The following is a 24,561-nucleotide window of genomic DNA, read 5'->3' on the forward strand; positions in this document are numbered from 1 at the left end:
GTGTCGCACCTAAGCACAGACGGCAGCGGGGTGGGCTCGGGTGAGGGGGAAGAAAGGGCTGAGATATGCCGCCGAATTGGGGAGGGGGCAAGAGAGATTAGTCAGAAAACAGCGGTGCAAAGAAGCCTCTCCCCGGGGGCTAGGGAGGATGACTGTACTCGGGGGACACCCCCACATCGCAGTCAAGCGCCCCCGGACTATGGGCAGCAAGGGAGCCCCCCCTATAAAGAAGGGCGCTTGGGTAAAGGGAGGGCATCTCCCTTGGCCTTCCCTGGAAAGAAGAGGCACCTCCCCACTGCTCCCGCCTGGAGGGAGCCACCCAAGTGTTTCCCTCCACCCATGCACAGAGAGGGGACCCACCCTGACCCCCTCCGGATGGACGGGGACTCCTCAGAGCCGCCCAGCTCCCCCACGCCTTGCCCGCGAGGAGGGAATCACCCCGCGGCGAGGGAGCCCACCATGGCCTGAGCCGACTCGTGTGCCCGGCGCTGCCCCCCGGCCTGTCCCTTTAAGGCCCCTCCCCTCGGCCGCGGCGCTGGAGCCCGGGTGCTGTGAGCGGCTCGGCGGGGCGGGGGCTGATGAGCGGCGGCTGCCGGAGCCAACGGGCTGCGGGGAGGGAGGCGGGCGCTGCGGGGGTGTCGGGTTAGAGCGAGGCGTGACCCAGTTGACAGGCGCTGTGAGCCGCAGGGCAGGAGCGAGCCGTGCAGGGGGACGCAGGGGACGGCCGCCGGGTCAGCGATTCCCCCCATCTCCGGTGAGCCTGGGGAACGTGCAGCTCAAAGCCGCCGCCAGCCACAGCACCATGTACCCCGGCAACAAGCGGAAAAAGCTCTGGAAGGAGGAGAAAGGTACCAGCCCCCCGCAGCCCTGTCTCAGCCGGGCAGGGCACCCTATCTCCCCGCCGCGTGGGGAGCCACTTTCCCTGCCTGCCCGCCCGGGGGTTACTCCCTCCCCATCCGCCCTACCTCTTGTCCTGCCCCCCTTTCCTAGTGCCCCCCCGTCCTCCTGAGGGGCAGTGTAACCCTCCCCCCCCCAGCCCAGTGGGGCAGCTGGTAGGTCCCCTGGCCCCACTATCCTTCTTGCTGGGGGGCAGAGTCTCCTCCTCCCCCTTCGTCTCCTCCTTCCCCGTCCCCCTGCTGCTATCTCAGTGGGACTGGGTCTCAACCCGCCTTGCTGTACTCTGTGAATGGTTCTCCTGGGTTTTGAGCCACCCCCCACCTCCGTGGCTCTGAGGTGTGAGCTCCCCAGTTGCTCTTATGCCTTGAATTTCTTTATCCTCTTGCACCATGTGTGGGCGGTGGTGCTGGAGCTAGGGGTTCTGGAGATGCTTCCCCACCCCCTGGCTTGAAGTAGTACCATGGTTTCTATCAGCAGCACCCCCACTATAAACATTGTTCTAGCACCCCTGTTTATGGGTCATCCCTCACTTTTCTGTGTGCTGCACCTTTCGCTGGGGTATGTGTCTTTACTCCCAGTGTTTCTCTTCTCCAGCCATCCCTGTGTGTGTGTCAGTCTGGCCGTGAGCCTCCTTTCTTTTCTTTGGTATATTTCTGCTATCTTTCTCAAACAATCACCCTTTCCTTGTATGTGACTTCTCCTTTTCCTTGCGTTCTCTGTCCCTCTCTCTTCCTTTGTATGACTGCAGATTCTCCCCCTTCCTAGACCCTTATTCAAACCTGATCTTTCTCCCAAGAGGCTATTCCAATCAGCACAAACACATATTTGTATTGTGTGCGTTTAAAACAAAACTTGTTTTGTTGTTTTTTTTTACATAGGGATGACCTGTTGTGAGATAACTGCGTGCTACTCGGGGGGAGAAACATGAAGTAGAGTGTTTCTCCCTATCCTTACCCCTTCTCTCTTTTCCCTTTTAGTTTCTAGATCTAGGTAGGAAAACACATCTGCAATGCTACTTATCACAAAACAGACATAGAATAGAGAGAGAAGTCTGAAACAAGTTCAAGTGTCTAAAAGCACAATACATATTTTTTTAAAAGTAGCTGGGGGAGGTTGGAGAGAAAAGAGAGGGCTACACAGAAACGGAAAACTGAACACTTCAATGGCTCTAACTGAAGGAAACATTTTGAAACCAAATATAACTTTAAATCTCACAAACTTACTGTTATCAAATGCTAGTTTTGATTGAGAGGCCATTTAAAATGGAAGAAGAGAAAAAGGTGTTAAATTGGAAAAATACAGGTGAAATATTTCCTTTATAAACTACTCTGTAGAAAAAATAAACATTCCATACAATGTATGTAAAAAGACAGAACTAAAACTGATTCTACTGCTATAAAGTTAGTCATATGAAAGGTTGGTATGTTTCAGGTAGGTGAGAAATAAAGTTATATAAGGGACTAAATTAAGTGTTTAATCCAAACATAACTCCACTTTAACTTACGTGGCTTTTTATTGTTGTGTTTAACTATTGAACACGGATAGTAGCTTAAATAAAACTTATTGATCTTCTTGGCACGAACCTTGCAATGGCAGCTAAGTGAAATCTTCATGGTAGAAAACAGCTGAGCCCCCTCCTGTGAAAAATGTTTCCCTTTTTAGTAAGGGAACTGACTTTTAGAACTGTATCCTGCCTTGAAAACTCTGTCATCAATCTAATAGGAACGTTTTTTCTTCTTCTTAATTGGATAAAGAGCAACTTGTCCACAAACACAGAATTACCATCAAACTGATCTTGCAATTTTGTATTGACTGTTTTGAAGACAATCCAAACATACATGCAATAATAGAAACAGTACAAAATCCTGTTATCAGTATCAACTAATATAAATTAGTTCAGTTGTTTAGCCCTGGAAACACTCATGTTGACCTTCTATTTAGTGTTCACGTAAAATGAAAAACTACGCTCTTAAGCAGCAAACAAGTATGACAGACCATGTAAAATATTATTCTCTTTTTCATATTTTGTTGTTGCCGTTTCTTCTACTGTAGGATTCCTATAATTTATTATCAGTAAGGTAGCACATGGAAGCGAGGGCCTTGTGGTGCTAGATGCTGCATGACCATAACAGACAGCCGCTACCTGAGAGAGAAGACGAAGTCTAAACATAACTCCATGGGGGGAAAAAAGAGCAAAACAAATACATAATCAATCTGCCTGAGGCTAGCCCAACTTTTTATGTTTCACTTAAATGTACAAGAAGTTATTTGTGGCGTGGGCTCTACAGGCAAAAACTACTTACATGAGCTGAGATTTTAATCTTGCATGCCTGATGCTATTGTTCCTACTTGCAGTGGATAAAATGACAGTCAAATTGTGATGGGCACTCTTAATTTTGAGCTCCCTTCTGTTGCTGAATATTTATTCAGTATCTTTAATATATGATCAAGCAATACTAACTTCCTGCAGAAATGGTAAAGGGATGCACTTGGTTTACTTAGGGGCGTATGGGGAGGGGAGAGGTTTATAAAACTTAAAACTATGAATGCTTTCTCCCATCCAGCAGAGAGAAGAAATAGGGACTTCACATTTGCAGGCAATTACTGTACCAAAGTTGATAGAAGATCCCTAAGCATGAGCAGCATTCTAATAGGAATCTCAGCACCTTTCTACCTCTGACATTTGTCAGTGGAGCTTCTCATCAAGGGTGTATATCCTGGATTTGGTGGTGAGGGATGCTCCTACTTCATCATTTCTATTGAGGCTGTCCATTAATGTCTAGTAAATGTCCTTCAGCCTTGATTAATCTCTCTCGCTTTCTTTTTGTAGCTGTGTTGGTCGTGGGATATGAGAGAGACTGGGTGGGTGAGTTGATATTTTTATTGGACTAATTTCTGTTGTTGAAAGAGACAAGCTTTTGAGCTTACATACCTGAAGAAGAGCTCTGTGGAGCTCGAAAGCTTGTTTCCTTCACTAACAGAAATTGGTTCAATAAAAGATGTTACCTCATCCACCTTGTCTCTCATTTGATTACTAGATGTCAGTACTGCAATGTCTGTATTGTAGATGCCTAACTTCTGGATTTTTTTTTTTTTTTTTTTTTTTTTCTCCCGTGGTTGTCTTCCTACTAGGTGAATGCCTGCAGTGTCAGTCTGTGGCTGCTGAGCATTCACAAGCTGCAGCAGTGTGAAATTGACCTTTTTTCTTTCTGTTTCACTATTTACCTGGATCTTACAATTTCATGTTAACACAAGAGCCGACTCTCTGCAAACTAAGGAAAATAACACTTCATTGATTCACATTTGAAAGGTGATATTTACAGCTATGGATATTAGAGACTTTTTCTGAGAGCTTAATTTTAACAGAAACTGATAGTTTAGGACTACACTGCTCCACACAAGTAAGTTTCAAGCCCTGCTAGTAATAAAGACCTAGAAGAATTTTGTTTCTTAAAGGCAACAAAATGACTTGTACCCTTTTCACTAAAATACAGTAGAACTCTGTTTGCTTGTCTGTCCTGCAGCTCTGAAGTTTTGAGTGTGTCTATAGTACCAGTTGATCTCTGCAGTTTGAGGTTCATCTTTCTGTAGTACCTGTAGCACATGTGAAATGTCTGTTGTATTCTGTGCTCTCGAGGATTAAACAATTGAATTACATTGAAATTTTATTGAATAATAATCTAATGACTGATTTCTCTCTCAATTTTTTTTTCTAAAGGTCCAATTAAGGTACATAACCTGGAGGATTGGAAAAAATACATAATGTTTAAGATGGTTTAAAAAAGTATTGCAATGTAAAAATGTTTAGAATGAGAGGGAGTCTCCTTTTTATAGTGAGAAGTCAAACTTTGATTATTGGACTTCAGTTTTAGAAATTTCTAAGTATAATTTACATCTCCTGAAAGATACCAGTGTTTATCTGAGCAGCAGCCTCTCCATCCTGCTGAATCACTGTGTCTCAAACATGATCTGAAAATACAATTTTTAGACGGAGAGTAACTCCTTCCCCATGTCTGTCTAGTCCTGGGCCTCGACTAAGAGCAGCAGATATGATATTGGACTAAGATCTCAAGAAGGAAAAACATTTGGCTGCTTCAGATAATGTTAAACATACTTGTATGTGAAAATGAACTAAATGCTTTTAGATAAAATTTGTATTACGTAGTTCACTTGTTACTATACCCAAATTATGCTTATATGGAAAATGACTGCCAGAGGCTAGACTTGAATACAAGAGTACTGGTGTGCTCTGCAGTATTGCCCCACTTTCTTTTTATGGAAGGGAGAATTTATATAATGCTGTAAGAAGAAAAAGGGTTAAACAATCTTATTATAACATTTTATATAGATGAAATGGCTTCCCGCACAAAACTGGGATTTATTATGCTAATAGAATACACAGAGGTTGAAATTTATTCGTCTGCCTTTCCTCTCACCCATATGACTTTGGCATATGGGTTGTAATAGCAACTGCAGCCCTTCCATTTCATTTGGATGGAGTATACCCACTGAGGTTTGTAAAAACTCTGGAACCTGGGATGGCACTTCTGGCCTGCTCCCCCAGGTTGTCATGCGTGCCCTTTGGAATTCTCAGTTAATATGTCATGAATACCAGTATAGGAACCTAGGATGGATGTGGGCCTGATATTAATAGAGATCAACAGAACACTGGATCCTGAGAGGACCAAAGGTCTAATCCAGGGGTCGGCAACGTTTGGCACGCGGCTTGCCAGGGTAAGCACCCTGGCGAGCTGTGTGCCGAACGTTGCCGACCCCTGGTCTAATCTGTGTTTCTAATTCATCTTGTGGTGATAAGCGGGTATCTCAAGGGATAATATGTTAATACAACACTAAATGGATAACAAAGATTTTAACAGTGAAGTGTAGTCTGGGGTTTTGTGTCAAGTTACTGCTGACTTATTCCTGTTGTTACAATCACCGCTAAAAACGTTCTCAGTTTTTTGTTAAATCCACAGAAAAAGAAGGAAAACAATTAAAGCATTTGAAACTAAAAGAAGTAATGCTTTCATTTTAATAATAGCCCTCTTCCTTTAGCTGTATAAAGCCTTTTTTCAAAATAAGGGAAAACCCCTGTTTTGATGGTCTCTTTAGATTGTATGAATTGTCCTTTTTTTTTATTTTTTTTTCTTATTTAAGGTGAGGGTGTTTGATTTTTGAGGTAGTCTTGAGCTGTTATAAATCCAATCCTGTTTCTTTTAAGACAAAACAAAACAAATTCCCATAAGAAGAATAGCAAAAATCAGAAATGTGGCTTTTGTCTCTGATGCTCTCTTGCTTGCGACCTAGCTGTTAGAGAAGTACAGGGAAAGCACATGGGTTTATCAGTCACTGCAAGACTTGGAAAACAGCTACCAACAGCAGGCTGTTTTAAGGCATTACTTTTAGCTTCCCTGTCTGGTCACAGGTTTACTACAGCAGGGTTGCAAATAGTGGAATTGTCTTGTCTAAGCCAGGCTATCTTTTTGTCTTTTGTTTAATAAAATAGGAAAGAGGATAAATGAGGTGGGGATGGAAAATGACAAATTAAGGAGGGGACGATGTCAGGAACCTAACATCCCAGGTGGTGGTCAGGATTTATCTGATGTTGGTGGAGGTGGTGATTACTGATGAAGCCCAGCTGCAGGAGAAGCTGGGTAAGGTGTAAAGCCAGGAAGTTTGCCACAGAAAAAGGCTGCAGGGGCAGAGTCTGCAGTCACTCTCTTGGCACAGATGGGGGTAGGAGGAAACCCAAGGGGGTGCAAAAGCCGTGGGATCCTGTCCCTGATAAAGGGGTTTACCCAGAGGAGTTGCAGGGAAGAAAGTTTGTGGAAGGTAAAGTAGACAGAAGCTCAGGGAAAGAGCAGCAAGGTTTGAGACTGTGTAGTCCTTGGCTGCTGAGTATAGGGTCCCTGGGATGGAACCCAGAGTAACGGGTGGGCCCAGGTACATCTACCAGTCACTGGGAAGTGGTGCAGGACTGTTGAATGTACCATACAGACAGCTGGTTATGTGAGAGTTTGATACCCTGAAAGGGGGGACAATATAGTGACCTAGCTGGAGGGCTGAGTCATAGAGAAAGCACCCGGAGTCCTGGAGAGCAAGAGGGGCTGTGGGTTGAGAGAGACAGAAGGGGGTACTAATCCAGATGCGAGCTGATTTCCACATCACCCACAAAGGGGCGTCCCCAGCAGTGAGTGTACCCATCACAACTAGCCTTTCTATCTCTGGTTCTTGTTTGCTTTTTACAAACTATTTTACATAATGGGCTGTTACTTTGGACAGTTGTAGGATACAGACCTCTGCACCTAAAACTTCTGTCAAGAAGCTAATGGAAGATGTGTGCAACCAAAGAACGGAGGTCAAACTTCTAGTTCAGTGTATCAACATACCAGTTGAAGGACATCTTCTTAGGGCTTATCTACACAGGCATTTTAGTTCGTGCTGAGTTGATGTGTACTAGTTGGTGCGCAATATGTAATCTGCGGTAATAGTATGCAAACGGGCTAACTGTGCCCTGTTTCAATGCACATGATTATATAAATGACAGGGGATTTGTGTGTGCTGTTTGGCATTTCAAGTGGTTATCCCATGGTCCTTTGCTTCGTTGCTGAATTGTGTGTATTCTGGCACTTTTTTCGTGGTGCATTGTGGAATATGTAGTACAAGCCAGTAGAATTCTGGGAGTTGGCGGGTCAAACTCTGAAAATCCCATGATTCTTTGCCCTCTGTCCTGTGATTACTCTCTCTCTGGCTGGGCTAGCACCATTTGTTGAATTCTGTCAGCCATCATGGATGCAAGAATGTTCTGTGCCCCAGAGCTGGCAACCATGAATACACCGAAGCTGCTTGCACTTTGGTTCAGTTCTCAACATTGGGTGGCTTTGGCTTTCAATCACTGAGCAGTTGATGTGGCTACAACATTGGCTTCTGCAGCAGCAGCGAGAGAGGGGGGGGAAAAAAAAGAGGAGGATACCAAGCAACTGGTACTACATGAGGTGTTCCAGGAACGCAGTACAGAGTTGTTTCTGGGCTGGGGGAAACCAGCATCAATTGGTGGGAAAGCATCAATTGGTGGTGGTCGTGGTTTGCAGACCTGGGATGACCAGCAGTGGTGACAGAATTTCAGGATGGTGAAGGCAACTGTTTTTTGAAATCTGTGCTGAACTTGGAGCTGTGGAGCCATGTGGAATCCCATGCTTGTTAAGAAAATGAGTTGCCATTGCCATCTGGCAGCTGGCCACCCCGACTGTTACTGGTCCGTATCTAACCAATTTGGCTTGGGAAGATTGGCTGTTGGGGATGGGAGGCCTTTCTCATGGAGCTATGTGCTATGCAGGAGGTATTATTGTGCTGGGTTACAAAGCTTGGTAATGCTTAGGAGATTATTGGTGGCTTTGCACATATGGCATTCCAGAATAGTATTAGGCACATGGGTCCCATCATTTGCTTCCTGCACCAGATGTTGGAGTTGATTAAACAGAGAAAGGACAATTTCTCCCTGATAGTCCAAGTCCTGGTTGTCCACCAGAGCAGGTTCACAAACAAATTCAAGCTGGTCTGAAAAGGTCCATGATGCTAGGATTTTTTTTTAGAATCACTCCTGTTCACCTTACTGAATGATAGTGATCCTAGGGGCAGACTCCCCGTGGACATTAATGGTGTGGGAATTGCTCAGGTCATCCTGGGAGATGGACTTTTTTGTTTTGTTTTGTTTCCCAAGCTAATGAAGCCGTTTACAGGGCACTTGGACAGAAGAACTGTTGCCTTAGTAGTTGCAGAATGGTAATGGACTGTGTATTTGGCAATTGGAAAGTGAGCTGGCACTATCTTATGACTAGGCTAGATGCTGCAAAATGACACTGGCCTACGATTATAGCTGTATGTTTGTTGCATAATATTGGTGAGAGTAAAGGAGAAAGTTTTATGGGTTGGAGGCTGAGATACAGATATTTGCTCAACACCATGAGCGGCCAGCAAGGCATCCACTGAGAAGTATAAACCACCAGGGCAATACTGTCAGGGATGCCTTTTGTTTTTATTTTGAGTCTGGTGCCTGAAAATGTGCAGCTGTCATCCCTGAGAAAGTCGGAGATTGGATTTTGAGCATTGAAGTTGATTTTTATGGGAAGAGGTGTTATGGTACTCTTTATGCTGTGTGTGCTTTTGAGTTTGAACAAACACCTTTGCCCCTCCCCCAACCTGATTCTGCTGTTAAGTTGAATTTTTTGTGCCATGCATTGCAGAAGCTTTGACTTTTTAAATGGTTTTATTGTCCACTTATGCCAGTAAATAACAACCAAATAAAACTTATAAACATTACAAACTCTGCTTGTCGTGATTAAAACATGGAAGAGAACAAAGGTGAGACAAGATGATAGTGATCAACAGATGGCTCAGGTGCTAGAAGGAGGGCTTTGCAATGTTTGACCACTGGGAGGCATTCTGGGACAGAGGACTGTTCTCATGGGAAATAGACTTCTGGGATGGAGGTTGGCACAACTGATTAAAAGAGCTTTAAACTAGGAAAACAGGGGAGACTGTTTAGAGGTGCTCATGTAATCTCCGTGCCTGATTCTAATATTGAGTGGGAGGGAAAATCAAGTAAGAGCAGATAAAACAATGGAGAAAGGAACAGCAGAGGCTAGGAGAGAATGGACATCAAGAGGAAAGAGTATCATTGGTATTGGTGAACAGTCAGGTGATGCTGGCTGTAGAATGACTGTACTTAATCGGGCAAGGAATCTGGCTGAAGACAAACAAACAACCAAGATGTCCGTACACCAATTCAGGAGTCTGGATAACAAAATGGAGGGACTAGAACTACTGGTGCAGGAAGTTAAATCAGATATTATAGGGATAACAGAAACCTGGTGGAACAGTAGTCATGATTGGAGTACTGGTATTGAAGGGTATGTGCTGTTTGGGAAAGATGGTGGAGTAGTAGTGTACGTTAATGATGAGGTAGACTGTAAAGAACTTAAAAGTAGGGCTTTGGAGCTGTGCTCCGGCTCCGCTCCAGCTCTAGGCAGAAACCTGCAGCTCCACTGCTGCAGAGCTGCTCCGTGCTCCAGCCCAGGGCTCTGCTCCAAAGCCCTGCTTAGAAGTGATGGAATGGATGAAATAGAATGAGTCAAAATCACATTGTGGGAGAGGAAGCTTACAGAGGCTCCACTGGGATGTTGTTTGAGGTCTGCTAACGGTCCTCAGGATCCGATAGAGACCTCTTTAATATTATTGGGAATTGTGTGATTATTTCATTAAATAATATTTATGGGAGACTTCAGTTTCCCAGATATAGATTGGAGGATGAAAGTCACAGATATTCCTGAATGTGGTAGTGGACAGACTTCTTCACCAAATAGTCATTGAACAACCAGAGGTAATGCAATTTTTAGATGCAGTATTGGTGAGTAACGAGGACCTCATGGAAGAAGTGGTTATAGTGGACAGCCTTGGTTTGAATGATCATAGAAATGTAGGTCTGGAAGGAACCTCAGTAGGCCATCTAGTCCAGTCCCCTGCTCTGAGGCAGCACTAAGTATTATCTAGACCATACCTGACAGCTGTCTTTCTAACTTTTTCTTAAAAACCTTCGGGGGCTGTGAAATCTCAATCACTGTAGGTAATTTGTTCAAGTGCTTACCTATCCTTAAAGTTAGGAAGCTTCTCTTGTTGTCTAACCTAAATCTTCTTTGCTGCAATTTAAGCACATTACTACTTAATCACTGAGGACAGGACAAGGAAAGCTTCTCTTTATAGCAACCTTTTATAACTTTGAAGACTGTTACCATGTTCCCCCTCAGTCTTCTCCTCTTCAGACTAAACAAACCCATTTTTTTTTTCAATCTTTCCTCATAGGTCATGTTTTCTAGACCTTTAATCAGTTTTTGTTCTCCTCTGGACTTTCTCCAGTTTGTCCACAGCATTCCCCAAGTGTGTTGCCCAGAACTGGACATGTACTCCAGGTGAATCAGTAAGGCTGCGAGTTTGTCATGGAGGTCATGGAAGTCATGGATTCCATGACTTTCCATGACCTCTGTGACTTCTGCAGTGGCTGGTGCGCCTTGCTCAGGGGCAGCTCAGGCAGCCCGTGCTCCAGTCATACCGGCTGCTGCTGGGGCAGTCTTGGGCCACCGCGCCACCCCCACCCCCCAGCAGAGTTTGGCTGTGGGAGGGGGCAGGGGGTTGGGGCACGGGATGGGGTGAGACAGGTTGTGGGCAGCACTTACCTGGGGGGCTCCCCAGAAGCAGTGACATCCCCCTCACTTAGCTGCAAGGCGGAGGCGTGGCCAGGCAGCTCTGCATGCTGCCTCCGCCCAGAGTGCTGGCTTTGCAGCTCCCATTGGCCAGGAACCAGGTAATCACCGCCCAGAGCCTGCCTCACCCTCTCCCGTGCCCCAATACCCTGCCCCCTCCCACAACCCAAAGTCTGCTGCTGCTTGGGGAAGGAGGGGAGGCACAGAGCCAGGTAGGGAGCCTGTTGGTCCCACCAACCCTCTCCCCCCTCCCCCCCAGCCGGGGTCCTGGGCCACACGCTGCCCCTTAAGCAGCCCCCCCTCCGAGTTTTAGTCACGGGAATTTTTAGTAAAAGTCATGGGCAAGTCACGGGCCGCGAATTTTTGTTTACTGCCCGTGACCTGTCTGTGACTTTTACTAAAAATACCCATGACTAAAATGTAGCCTTACTTATCAGTACTGAATAGAGTGGAAGAATTACTTCCCATGTCTTGCTTATAGCACTCCTGCTAATACATCCCAGAATGATGTTGACTCATGCAACAGTATTGTTGTAGTTTGTGATCACTATAACTGCCAGATCCTTTACTATAGTATTCCTTCCCAGGTGGTCTTATTTTGTATTTGTGCAATTGATTATTCCTTCCTAAGAGGAGTATTTTGCATTTGTCCTTATCTAATTTCATCCTATTGATTTCACACCATTTCTTCTGTTTGTCAAGATTAGTTGGAATTCTAATCTTGTCCACCAAAGCACTCAGAATCCCTCCCAGCTTGGTATTGTCCACAAAATGTGTGTACTCTATATGCCATTATTGAAATCACTTATGAAGATATTGAATAGAACCAGACTCAGTACAGATCCTTGTGGGACCCCACTTGATGACCTTTCAGCTCAATTGCAAACCATTGATAACTACTCCTGAGTATGGTTTCCCAATCAGTTGTGCACCCACCTTATAATAGGTTGGTCTTCACCAACGTTTCTCAAACTGGGGGTCCCAACCCAAAAGGGGGTCACAAGGCTATTGAACAGGGATCGGGAGATCACAAAAAAAATATTGCTGGTGCGAGGAGGAAGGGGAGTACAGCAGCCACCCAGCTCTGAAGGCAGCACCGCTGCCAGCAACACTGCAGAAATAAGGGTGGCAATACCATGAGGTTGCTCCTATGAATATGTACAGTAACTTGCTATCACTTTTTTTGGTAGGGAGTCGCCTTGGTCGAGGCCATACTTCTCTAGTTAGTTTGAGACGGTTGGGTGAGACAGTATCAAAAGCTTTACTGAAGTCGAGATATATCCCACTTACTGCTTCCCCTATCATGAGCTAATTCCATTTAAACTAAATGGAAGGATAAATAAAAATATGTCTGCGACTAGGGTCCTTGAATTCAAGAGGAAACCTAATTCTTTTTAAGGGAGTTAAGGAAGTTTACTGGACCGAAACTCAGAAATCTGAATGTTTAGGAGGGCTGTAATTATTTTCTGCAACTTTGACTTAAAGTATCTGGAGCCTGCATCCCAAGCAAGGGGGGGAAAAAACATGTAGACAAGGGTTGAAGACCAAATTGGATGAACAAACATCTCATACAGATGAAGAGATGGCAGAAAGCCTAGAAGGGATGGATCAGCAAGGAAAGCTGTCTCTTGGCGGTCAAGAAGTATAGGGAGAGGAGTGAAAACTGCCAAAAGCCAAGCAGCAGCACCATGCAAAAGAAATTAAAACCAGTAGGAAAAGGTTCCTTAGCCATATAAATACAAAAACAAGGACTGGGTGGAGATTTAAAGATAAGCTAGATATGGCCCAGAACCTAAACAAATACTTTATTCTTATTTAGAAACTGAGGCAGTGAGGAGCTTGGGGGCAGTGTCAGGGTGGTCATGGGAACAAGGATATGGAAGTAGAAATTACTACATCCCAGGTCATCTTAATGGGACCTGCAACAGGGAGGCCCATTGGTGGTTGACTATTCTGTATCAGCAGCTCTTTTCAGGCCTGACATACTCATTACACCTAACACTGTTGTCATGATACATGCCACCTTTTGACTATGTAATAGATCATTGGAAAACTACCTCATTGATTAATATTCATGTGTGATATATGTACAGAGTATGCACAAAGAGTTTCTAAATATGTTCTAGAATTATGTCAGATGGTGTTGGGGAAATTCAGGATTGGGAGGGTCTCCCAGCAAAAAGTAACTGGGCAGTGACAGTTAGGGTGTGATGAGCATGCTTGTATGCTGGCTGTTGGTGTTAGGGCTGTGAGCCACAACAGAACACCATTTAAGGCACCCATCATTGCAGGACAGGCAGTGGTTGCAGGACTGGTCTGGGTTGAACCCCACAGTGTCACAGGACCAGACCAGAGGGCCCAGATAATCTTATCCAAAAATATGAAAGGATGATATTGCAAGCCCAATAGCAAAGATATTTAATGAATATGTAAATGCAGGGATAGTACCCTATGACTGGAGAATTGCAAATATACTACCTACAGTTATGAAAATGGGGGTGGGGGGGGAGTGATCCAGGAAACTATAGACTGGTTAGTTTGACCTGAATTGTGCAAGATTTTAGGACAAATATTGAAAGAGTAATTAAAGACAGATAAACGGTGATTGGGATAAAATACAACATGGTTTTACAAAAGGTAGATTATGCAAGACCAGCCTGATCTTTCTTTGGAAAGATAACCAATTTTTTTCTAGACTAAAGAAATGCAGTAGCTCTGATCTACTTGAGTGACTTCAGCAAAGCAGTTGATAACAGTTCCATATGGGAAATTGGTTAAATGGGGGGAGATGGGGATTAATGAGAGAATTGAAAGGCGGGCAAGGAACTGGTTAAAGGGGAGACTATAGTGGATCATACTGAAAGGTAAACTGTCAGGCTGGATGGAAGTTATTAGTGGAGTTCTTCAAGGGTTGGTCTTTGGGGCTGATCTTATTTAACATTTTCATTAACGACCTTGGCACAACAAGTGGGAGTGTGCTAATTAAATTTGTGGATGACACAAAGTGGTTGGTATTGCCATTGCAGAGGAGGACCAGGAGATCATATAATATTTGGACAGCCTTGAGAACTGGACTAATGGAAGTGGGGATGAAATTGAATAGTGTAAGGTCATGCACTTGGGGACTAACTAAGTGTTTTTGCTATAAGCTGCAGACATATCAGTTGGAAGCAACTGCAGAGGCGAAAGACCTTGGTGTACTGGTCAATCTCAAAATGCTGCCAATGTCATGCAGCTGAAAAAGGCTAATATAATCCTAGGATGCCTGAGGTGAGGTATTTTCCAGTAGAGATAGGGAAGCATTATACAAGGCACTGGTAAGACCTTATTTGAGATACTTTGTGCAGTTCTGGTCTCCCAGTTTGAATTCAGCTTTTTTAAACATGGAACAGTTGCAGAGAAGGGCTACTAAAATGATGAGACAAATGGAAATCTATTTTGCAAGAGGAGAATCGAGGCACTTAGGTTGTTTAGCTTAACCGAACAAAGGCTGAGGGGAGATATGATTGGCCTGTATAAATACATCAAAGGGATAAATACCAGGGAGGGGAAGAGTTAGTTAAGTTAAGCACCGATATTGGGACAAGAACAAATGAATATAAATTGACCATCCAGTTTAGGCTTGTAATAGTCAAAGGTTTCTAACCATCAGAGGAGTGAAGTTCTGGAATAGACTTCCAAGGAGAGCTGTGGGGGTAAAAAACCTAACTGGATTCAAGACTGAGTTTAATAAGTTCCTGGAGGGGATGGTGTGATGAAACTGCCTACAATGGCATGTAGTCCATCTGTGACTGCTAGCAGCAAATATCTCCGAAGGCTCGTGCTGGGACATTGGATGGGGAGGGCTCTGAGTTACTATAGTGAATTATTTCGCGGGTATCTGGCAAGTGGGTCTCATCCACATGCTTAGAATCTAACTGATGGCCATATATGAACACACAGAATTTATTAAACTTTTCTTTCTTAAACCAAACTATCCAAAATACCCTATTACACTAAATAACTTGCTTTGACCATATTTGACCTTTCAAAATATGTTGACTGGCTCTTTGGTAAGTCTTCCCAAGCCTGTTAGGTAGAGAGAGAGCAGTTTCAACGTTGTTCATAGACTATTACAAAATATTAAGAGCCTAAAGAACATAAGTAATTTGAAAAAATTTAAAACTGGGTATAAAATCATCAGTTTTGTATAGTGTGATACATCCGCTGCTATTCTTCTGGTTTGTGATTGGAAGTTGATTGTGAGCCAGGAGGAGAAGGCTCTATCCTGGTAGAGAGGATGACTGGAGACCTGGGGGGGACAGCGGAGGAAGCAGCTGTTTGTGGTGGCTGAGCTGGGGTTTCCAAAGTTGCCTGTATGTAGTTGGGTCTATTTTGATACGAGTAATATAATGTGTTTAATTACAACATACCTGGTTCTGTGACATCAATTCCTCTCAAACAACAAAAACTACCCTGCTTCCTAGTACCAAAACTTGCCACCATTTGGCTGAGGCCAACAATATTAAGTTTTTAAGAAAACTCCATGTGTGTTTGTTTTTTTGTTTTTTTTTTTAAACAGAGCGTCTGTTGAAGATGACCTTGGAGGACAGACGCAAAGAATACTTGAGGGAGCATGTTCCATTGAAAGACATTCCAACATGGATGGAAGAAATGAGAAGCAAGAACCAAAGTGACGGTATGTAAAGAGCATGTTGGGAGGCGGGGACCTGTAAAGAAATTAACTATATATATATATTTCTCTGTACATATAGGTAACATCATCTGCAGTCTAAGTTAATTGTATTATACTTCAAAAATTAATTCTGTATCCCTAATGGCTTCTTAATTGTTGGGATTGAAAAATTGCACTTTTTTCATGTATTTAGTGTGTTAGCCTAGATAATTTTGGTCTTGGTTCTCTTAGTCAATTGCAAATGCGTGCCTTCTATAGTATCTGGTATGGATCTAATTTTCCAATAATTCTGTCTAGAGTGTACAGATACCAGTGGCTTAATGCCCTTAAAAGACTTGGACTTTACAGCATTTCCTAAAGCATACAATTCAGGATTTGTCCCAATGGTATGTGGGTGTGGAACTGAAGACCCTTTTTAAAATCACTCTGCTGGCAGCCCCCCGTCAGCTTGATTTAGAGAAATCTAGTTTGAGAGCCTCCACGTATTGCATTGATGGCAGTATTGTATGGGGAGAAGGGTTTCTCAAGTAACCAGGTTCCAAATCATTTTGTGCTGTGTTGGTTTCAACCAATACCTTGAATTTCACCTAAGAATCTATTGATGGTCCATACAAATTATGGAGTGCTGGTGTTTATATGCTTTATTTATAGGGTATTGCCTAAAGAGTAGGGGGCACTGGCTTCAGTTTCTAGATGTCTCAGTTTATGTAGAGTTGATTACAGTAGCTGGGGAAGGTGGTGCTGAGGGATTCGGAATGTGGGAGAAGGCTGTGGATTGAGGCAGGAGGTTGGGGTGCAGGAGGGGGTACAGGCTCTGGGCTGGGGGTGTAGGAAGGGGCTCCGGGTTTGGGGGGACTCAGGTGGGGTTGGGGTGGGCTTACCTCAGGTGGCTCCCAATCAGCAGGGCAGTGGGGCCAAGGCAGGCTCCCTGACTGTCCTGACTCTGTGCTGCACCCTGGAAGCAGCCAGCAGCAGGTCCGGTTCTTAGGCCAGGGAGGGGGCAGGAGGCTCCGTGCACTGCTCTCACCTGTGAGCACTGCCTCACGCTCCCCAGTTCCCGGCCCATGGGAGCCGATGCTCGGGGCGGGGGCGGCACGCGAAGCCCTGTGGCCCCCTCCACCTAGGGGTCAGACCTGCTGGCTGTTTCCACGGCATAGTGCAGTGCCAGGACAAGTAGGGAGCCTGCCTTAGACCTGCAGCACCACTGACTGAACTTTTAACAGCTCGGTCGGCGGTGCTGACCGGAGCTGTCAGGGTTCCTTTTCGACCGGGCGTTCTAGTCCAAAACCGGACGCTTGGCAACCCTATGCTCTCCTGCAACCATAGATATGGGGCTTAGAGTTCTGTCCCCAACCATTGTGAGATGGCTACAGTGATGACCTGGATGAATACGATGATTAAGGTATTAAGATATGAAGGTTAAAACTTCTCTCACAAGCTCTGTCTCTGTTTAAATGTGAATCTGAAGCAGCCACTTAGAAGGGTTTCAGGAACTGGGAGTCTACTCTGGGTAATCTCGGCGACCCAACAGGTTTGCAGGCCCCAGTACCATCTGGGTAGATGACTATACCATCTAGTCATCAATCCATTCTTAATCATTTGAGGTGCCTATAAGAGGCTGAAATTTTTCAAATATTCATATGGTTTGAGTGAATCTGTATTACAATAGCACAGTAGTCCCCAAACTTTTCAGGGATGTCCTTCCCCCAACTCCCTGTCCGTGCCGGGGGCGGGGCTGAATCAGAGCTGTGAGCGGAGCTGGGTTGGGTGGCGCTCCCTCCCTGCCCCCCAGGGGGACTGGCCCGGGCCCCACTGCGCATCTCCAAATGTTCCTCAGTGCCCACCTAGGGAGGTGCGCCCCACAATTTGGGGATCTCTGCAGTAACACACAGAGCCTCCTTTGTGGTAGGCATTGAACATACACTTAAGTCAGTCCTTTCCTCAAAGAGCTTACTCTCTGCATAGCATTTCTTCTCCTGTCCGTTTGTCTAAATTTTATGCATGGAGACTGACTTTCCTAAGCTCATCTAGAAAAATCTGAGAGCTGGGAATCTTCCAAGCCTTAACCACAAGACCATTCTTCCTTTCTACACATTAAGCTATTTTTCTGAACTTTACTAAACTTGAAAGTCAATGAGGCTTACAAATGCTGACTGTTAATGTTACTATCTCTTTTGGTTTTTGAGAGCATTATACTATGCTACTGTTCTGTATATTTACTTCATGAAACCACTGTCTCACTTGACAGAGGTTAGACAGCATAGCTGATTTGCTAATGCCACTGGTGAATTTCACTTCTCTTGTATGTTTTGTCTATACAACACAGATTTTGCTTTCTTTCAGTTAGTGCTTAGTGTGCTACAGAAATGCTTGAAGGCAAAAGCTGAGCTGAAACACTTTATTTCCCCCACTCTGTTATTTAAGCTTTTGTTACATTGTATATTCATGAGAAGATGTCAGCAGTTTCTTACATTTAAATTTGTTTTTATAAAAAAGCTATGGAGGAAAAGTAACCTTTTAGAAAGATGGGCTGACAATAAGCCAGATAATTAATTTAAAATGTGGAAAATATTAAGAGAAACACTTCTTACGAATGTTGTGGTTCACACTCTGTATGTAGTATAGCCCCCCACCAATACTTATACATTGATGCTATTCTGCAAACTACTGAGTATATGTGAAAGTAGTACTTCTGAACTTAAATATTTGAGCACAGAGTTTGGATCTTTTTTTCTGACTTGGAACTCTTGTTTTTTAAAGTAATTTTTCTTTAAACATAAATGTTGTTTCTTCCCCCCCTTTGTTGTGAGTAATAGATTCTTCAAAGCTCTAGATATATGGAAATAAGATGTATTTGAAATATAGGATCTGACGTATAGGTTTCGACTATACTTGGTTCATCATCCTGCCAATTCCTGATGCTTCAGAGGAAGATGAGCATGCACTTTAACCCAAATACATCTGACTAGTTGTGCTGCATAGTGTGTGCAGCAGTAATTCTTTCCTGATAACCAGCAGGCGAGTGGCTTATGACTAGATGTAACAAATAAATAAAGGCACTTCCAGCATTTTAAAAACTTTTTTTGTAATACTGCAGTATGTTAGGAAACCTTTCCAAACAACTCTTGTGATGTTTTGTGCCTTCAGATGTTTGCAGTCGAATGGACCAGTATGTAGGGGCAAGGGCAACAACAAATGAACGCTTTTTTTCTCTTTGATATAAGCTATATCTATTTTTATTCTTTATTACTCTTGGAGCATGTCCGTCTCAGTTAGCATGTTGCTTAACGAAGAGGTTGCATGAATGAAAAGAAGGTGGAGGTTGTGCAGATAAGCTCAGAAGATCCTTCCATAGATAAGGGCCAAGGTGGAAAGTCAACTTCTTTCACTAATGAGCCTGACATCATCAGCAGAGTAGTGTTAGTGGGGAAGGCTGAATAAATGACAAGTGCTAGTTACTTGTTATAAAAGTCAGATGCTAGTTACTACTTCCTGAGATCTAACTATAGTATTTGACTGACCTTCTGCAGCAGTGAATTCCACAGGCCACAAAGAAGCTGTGTAAAGTGACTTCCTTTTTATTCTCACTTTCTTGTAATTTAATTTTAAGAACTTCTTTTGACTGGGTAAGGTAAAAAAGGAAGAATGGAGCAGCTTACTTATACAATCAAATCTTCTCTTCTAAGCTAAATAATATTAATGTATGTGGTTCTGTCATACAGGTCCTGCCATGCCTCTAGCCCTCTTTGCCCTTGTGTGGACCTTATTCTTCTCTTCAGGGTGTGTTTTTGTTTTTTGGAAGGTGATATGACCAAAATTGAATGCACTGCTCCATTCTGTGTATTCTTCTTTAATATGTTATCACTCACTTCATATACAGTAGTTGCTAAGGGCAGGATGTAATAAAAACATCTGTCTTCTATACTGTGAAAGCCCATACAGTTTTTTTCCCCACAGTAGAGAAACTAGTATTTTTAAAGTTATTTGGACAGAGATGCTTGATAGGATGTTGTCTACTGAAAATGTAGACATCACCTGCAGTGATAACATTGACTATTGCCAAGCACATGTAGGGATGAGAAGGTAGTTAAGATTCAGTGCTTGGTCATCACTAACTTCTCTTGAGTCATGGTAGTTATGATTTGTTTGGTGTGAACACTTGTCCGCCAGGAGCTGTAGTGGGATCACCAGCTTGCTTTGCAAAAGCCATAAAACTGCTGTCAGGTGGTAACTTCTATCACGCTGCAATGAATTTGAACCAATAACCCAAAAGTAAGAAACAATACATCTTATTACTAATCCTCTGAGCAATCCAGTACAACTCTCTGATTTAAGATGGCCCACAGAATATGGACTCAACAAATTTAAAAAAAACACCACCACCCAACATATTTCAGAAGAGATTTTTTCTTTTTGAAATTTTCATCTGTTTCGCTCTTTTAGCTTAGAAATATCCTAGCAATGTCATCTGGAACTATTCTAGTTAAGGATTAATTGTCAATTTTGCATTGCTTAAATTCAGCCATTTCCATTCATTGTGATAACTTCTATGTGACACTTCAGTCTGTTTAAAATTATAATCTGTTTTCTAGAATTCCTAAATGGATTAAGCTGCTTCTTCAGTTACAAAATGGTCAAAATATATCTCTGTAGTTTCACTGACATGCTCTAATAAGACTTGACTTTTAAGTAAGGTCACCAGTGCTGATTTTGTGCAGACTAATGTATTCAGGAAAATATTTGGCCCCGGGTTGGGGGTGGATGGGAAAAGAAGAACCCAACTCCATGCTGAAGAGCTAATATTGGTGAACTCACACTCTTTGCAATGGTCTCATTACACTTTTCTTTGCCACAGCCCTTTTCCCTAATTCTCCTATTCCCTGAATTGTGATTAGGAAGTATTAAATAGCCATAGGGTTTTGTGCTGCCAGCGGTGGGGAATATGTTCTGTACCTGGGGATGAGGAATTTCTTTGTGCACACAACTGTAGTCAGGTGTCTGGGTTCTGGGGAATGACACTCCCACCATTGGGTTTGTTGCTGGCTGGAAGACTTCCACAACCAGAAAGATCCTTAGCCAGTAATCTACTGTTTAGGGAAGCGACTCTTCTCCAGAAGTCTCTCTTCACAACTCGTGAGGTTTAGAGCTGTAAGGTCTGATCTTGGGTTTGAGGTTCTGCCTTGATTTTTGTAGGTTGGTAACTGAACTCCAGATTGTAGCTGTGTTAGTACTGAGTGGCAACAGATTTTGCAACATGCCTTCTTAGCTTTCTAAAAGTATGCGCAAAAAGAAGAAAAGATTTGGTTAAATATAACCCTAAATACAGGATTAATAATTTATGGAACTTGGTATCTTAAACTGGCTGTACAAGACATCATCCAAAAATAAAATGAAAGATTATTTTAATATTCAATAAGCAAGATAAGAATGCAAGTTATCTGAATAGGATAATTGATCCATCTAATTGAATAACCTAATTCTCCTAATATGTGACATTTCAGAGCACGTTAAAATCCCACCCCACCGACTTCAACCAATTATAGAACATTACCACTGACCCTGATTTCTTCTCATAATCCTCCCAAGAAATCAATTTATTTTGAAATATGAAGATAGCACGGCTGTGAATTGCCTTCAGCTAACGTGGGGGAAGAGGGATTCAAATGTGATTTATTGACTCAAGTGCCAGTGCAGATGGTGACATGCTTCTTGTGGGCCATCGCTGCATTTATCTTGCTGTGCTGCCTTTGTCTAAAACCATGGTGCTCTTTTTCAGTTGCTGGGAGAGTGAAGAGAACTGTCTTGCTCCTAGGGTGCAAAGACTGATCCCAAAGGAATAATTGGAAGTAAAGTTGCCCACTACTCCTGTCTTGCAGTAGAAGATAGAGCTGGGAATCAGTCTCTCTCTTTTGGTGAGGAAAGGAGACACATCTTGAGTCCTCTCGTCAGGGTTTCAGTAGTGGTCATCTTTACTTTGTTTGGGCAAGGCTTTGTGCCACATAGAGCTGCCAGCACCTCAGACCTCAACGACAAATGTAAAAGCCGTTGAAAGGGTTTTCTGCCCAGCTTTAGCGGGCTGGCCCTATTCTTTCATTTCCACAGCAGAACCACTGTGGTATAGTTGACCTGATCCTGATGTCCTTTAGCAGCATCTGCAAGAAAAGAAGCAGTGTAATAACTCAACCCCATTTTCAGGGCTGTCCCTAGCCATTTTGGTGCCCTGCGCAGCCCCCCCCTGCATGGGTAGGGACGGCCCTGCCCGTTTTTTCAGGATCCTCTTGAGAACTAGGAGTAAGAGTGGGTGACTTTCCACTCTAACCCTCAGCTCCCCTCATTGGTTTGAGAGGGATCCTCGTCCCTGAACCATGTTTCTGACTTGTATTTCAGGTAACTGCTGATTCAGCTTTCAGTGTGGTGTTTTTATTATTTCCTGAGAACAGATTACTCAACTTCAACTCCCATTTATATGAATGATTTAACACCTTGAAAAATCTTGTTTGAAATATTGCAGTGATTTCCCACAGCCGTGAATTTCCCAGGTCAATTCTAAACCTAATTGAAAAAAATTCTTTCCATTTTGAACTTGATTTGAAGTCCCATCTGCTGTTTACTTAAGTTTACAAGCGGCTCTATAATAGCATCAAATCAGGTTTGGGTATACTTTCCTTTTTTTAAATATACTGAATCCCTATCATATCCTCTTAGTACTGACAAATGGAGTTATTACACCTGTCACAAATAGCCCATGCTTCTATTAATTTTCATGTCTGCTGTATACAACAACTCAAACTGAAGGCAGTATAAAGTTATGTGATGTGCTATCTACTGCTTTATTGGTTCTGAGTAGTAGTAGTAGTAGTAAGGCATTTTTATGTTAGGAATCACTTAAGTTGTGTGTTTTTGTTTTTTGGTAGCTAAACATTAGATTATTTTATATTTTTATGCTCTTTCACACTCTGGTTAAAGGGGGAAAATACAACATTCTTAACTCAAATGTTTAAAGGACCAGGAAATTGTTTACAGTTTTTAAAAAACTCATACTTTTGTTCATGTTTCTACCCAGATATGCCTCTATTTTGGATCTGTCTTTTGCAGACTACCTTCTTGTTCATTTTTATATTCTCTGCTTCTTGGGTGTGGAGTGGGGGTGGAGGGGAAGTGTAACTCTAAAAATTCAGAATAAAGCCTTAAGTGGTGTTTTGGAAATTGAGTTCTTCCTAAGGCGAATACTTTCGGCTACTAATCTGTACTCTGGTATGCTCTACTCCTGAATTTGTGCCTTATCACTTTAGAGAAAAAAGGAAAGCATAAAAACAAGCAACTTGTGAAACACAAGATGTAATCTACATTGCTTAAGTAATGCTCTCCAAGTGCAGTCTTCCCTTTCCTTGTTTTGTCTGCTTTTTCTTTCCTAACTCTAACACTTAATTCTCTCATTGTTCATGATCTAAATTAGATAGTAATCTGTGTAGATACTTGTGTTTATGAAGCTATTTGCATGCCTAAAATACTTAAACTATAAAGGGGTGGGGTGGAGTGGCAGAAAGCCCAAAACGTGTATTGGCAGACAGTGATACCTCTTTGAATGCAACTGTGAATCTAAGTATTCTTATAAGAAGTGTTATACAGGATACCTATTATAAATAGTTTGAAACACTCCATTGGCTTAGAGTGGCTACACAGAGAGCTTACAGCAGCGCAGCTCTCAACACACTATGCTTATACCCGTGTTAAAGGCTCCCTCTAGTGGGCTGCCTCTCAACTGGATTCTTTTTAACTTTTACCCATACTAGTTGAAACTGTTTTAACCATACTTTTAAAGCACGAGTTGGAATTATTTGGGTGCTCTATCATAAGTTGTTGTACAAAAGAATGCTTCTTGATGGGGACACAGCTCTTATCCTTCATTGACATATGTTAGCTGGGTCTGACTCAAGCGTAGGTGAAGGATGGTGCCCATCTGTTGGGAAAATATTGTAAGAAACCAGATCGTCTCAAAACCTCTTCTGAAAGTAGTAGGACTCTGTTTCAGTTTAGTCTCTGGCAGAAGTCAGTCCACTGAGAAAGCTCTGCCCTGGGGATATACGATATATACACTGGGTTCTGAGATACAAAATATTGTGGTTGAATCAGGTGCTAATGGTGAATGGTGGTCACTGACCACACAAGTCCCCAGTGAATTTAGGGTTTCTTAGTTGAAGGACCAGGACCTTTAAAATGATCTTGGAACTTGAAAGCCAACACTGTGGTGTGCTTGTCTTACTATGTCCTTTATAGCATGCAGGCTGTTGTATGCTGTATCCGCTCCAGCTGCTGGCTGCCCTTGAAGAACATCCTGGTGATAAACTGGTATAGATCATTGTGGTCAGGTCCTAATACCAGTGTGAGAGGCATAATCACTTGGCCAGTTATAGATTGAACAAAGGTATCACGTAAATGTTGAACAACAGTGACAGGATTAAGACCTGTAGGACTTGGCAGATCCTGCTGCCCATCCCTATTTTGAGTTCTTGGAAAAGATGGAGATATCCTCTGCCATCTCCCACAGAAGTCATCAGAACCTCCTGAGCTATTTATTGAGGGCCACTGATAGACTGAGCTCTTAATATGGGTGTCTCTCCTCTGACCATCATTGCCTCTAGCACAGCTGTTGTTCTGGTAGCCAGCGACAGGCAAATCAAAATGTCCTCCTGTATTGCCCCTGCGTAAATGTACCACACATAGACCAGAAGA

At 43.1% G+C, this 24,561-nt stretch overlaps 1 protein-coding gene across 1 annotated transcript in view; it reads left to right on the top strand.

Annotated features, from left to right (window-relative positions):
• Nucleotides 1-687: 687 nt before the first annotated feature.
• Nucleotides 688-24,561, top strand: part of MACROD2 (mono-ADP ribosylhydrolase 2) — a 1,327,587-nt gene continuing 1,303,713 nt past the window's right edge. The window contains exons 1-2 of the mRNA XM_026653173.1: nt 688-848; nt 15,715-15,831. Coding sequence (XP_026508958.1) covers nt 803-848; nt 15,715-15,831 — 163 coding nt within the window. The 5' untranslated portion in view covers nt 688-802. The remainder of the gene's footprint in view (nt 849-15,714; nt 15,832-24,561) is intronic.

Source organism: Terrapene carolina, unplaced genomic scaffold, assembly GCF_002925995.2.
Source record: "Terrapene carolina triunguis isolate 2854851 unplaced genomic scaffold, T_m_triunguis-2.0 Scaffold132, whole genome shotgun sequence".
In the NCBI taxonomy this organism is placed as follows: domain Eukaryota; kingdom Metazoa; phylum Chordata; order Testudines; family Emydidae; genus Terrapene; species Terrapene triunguis.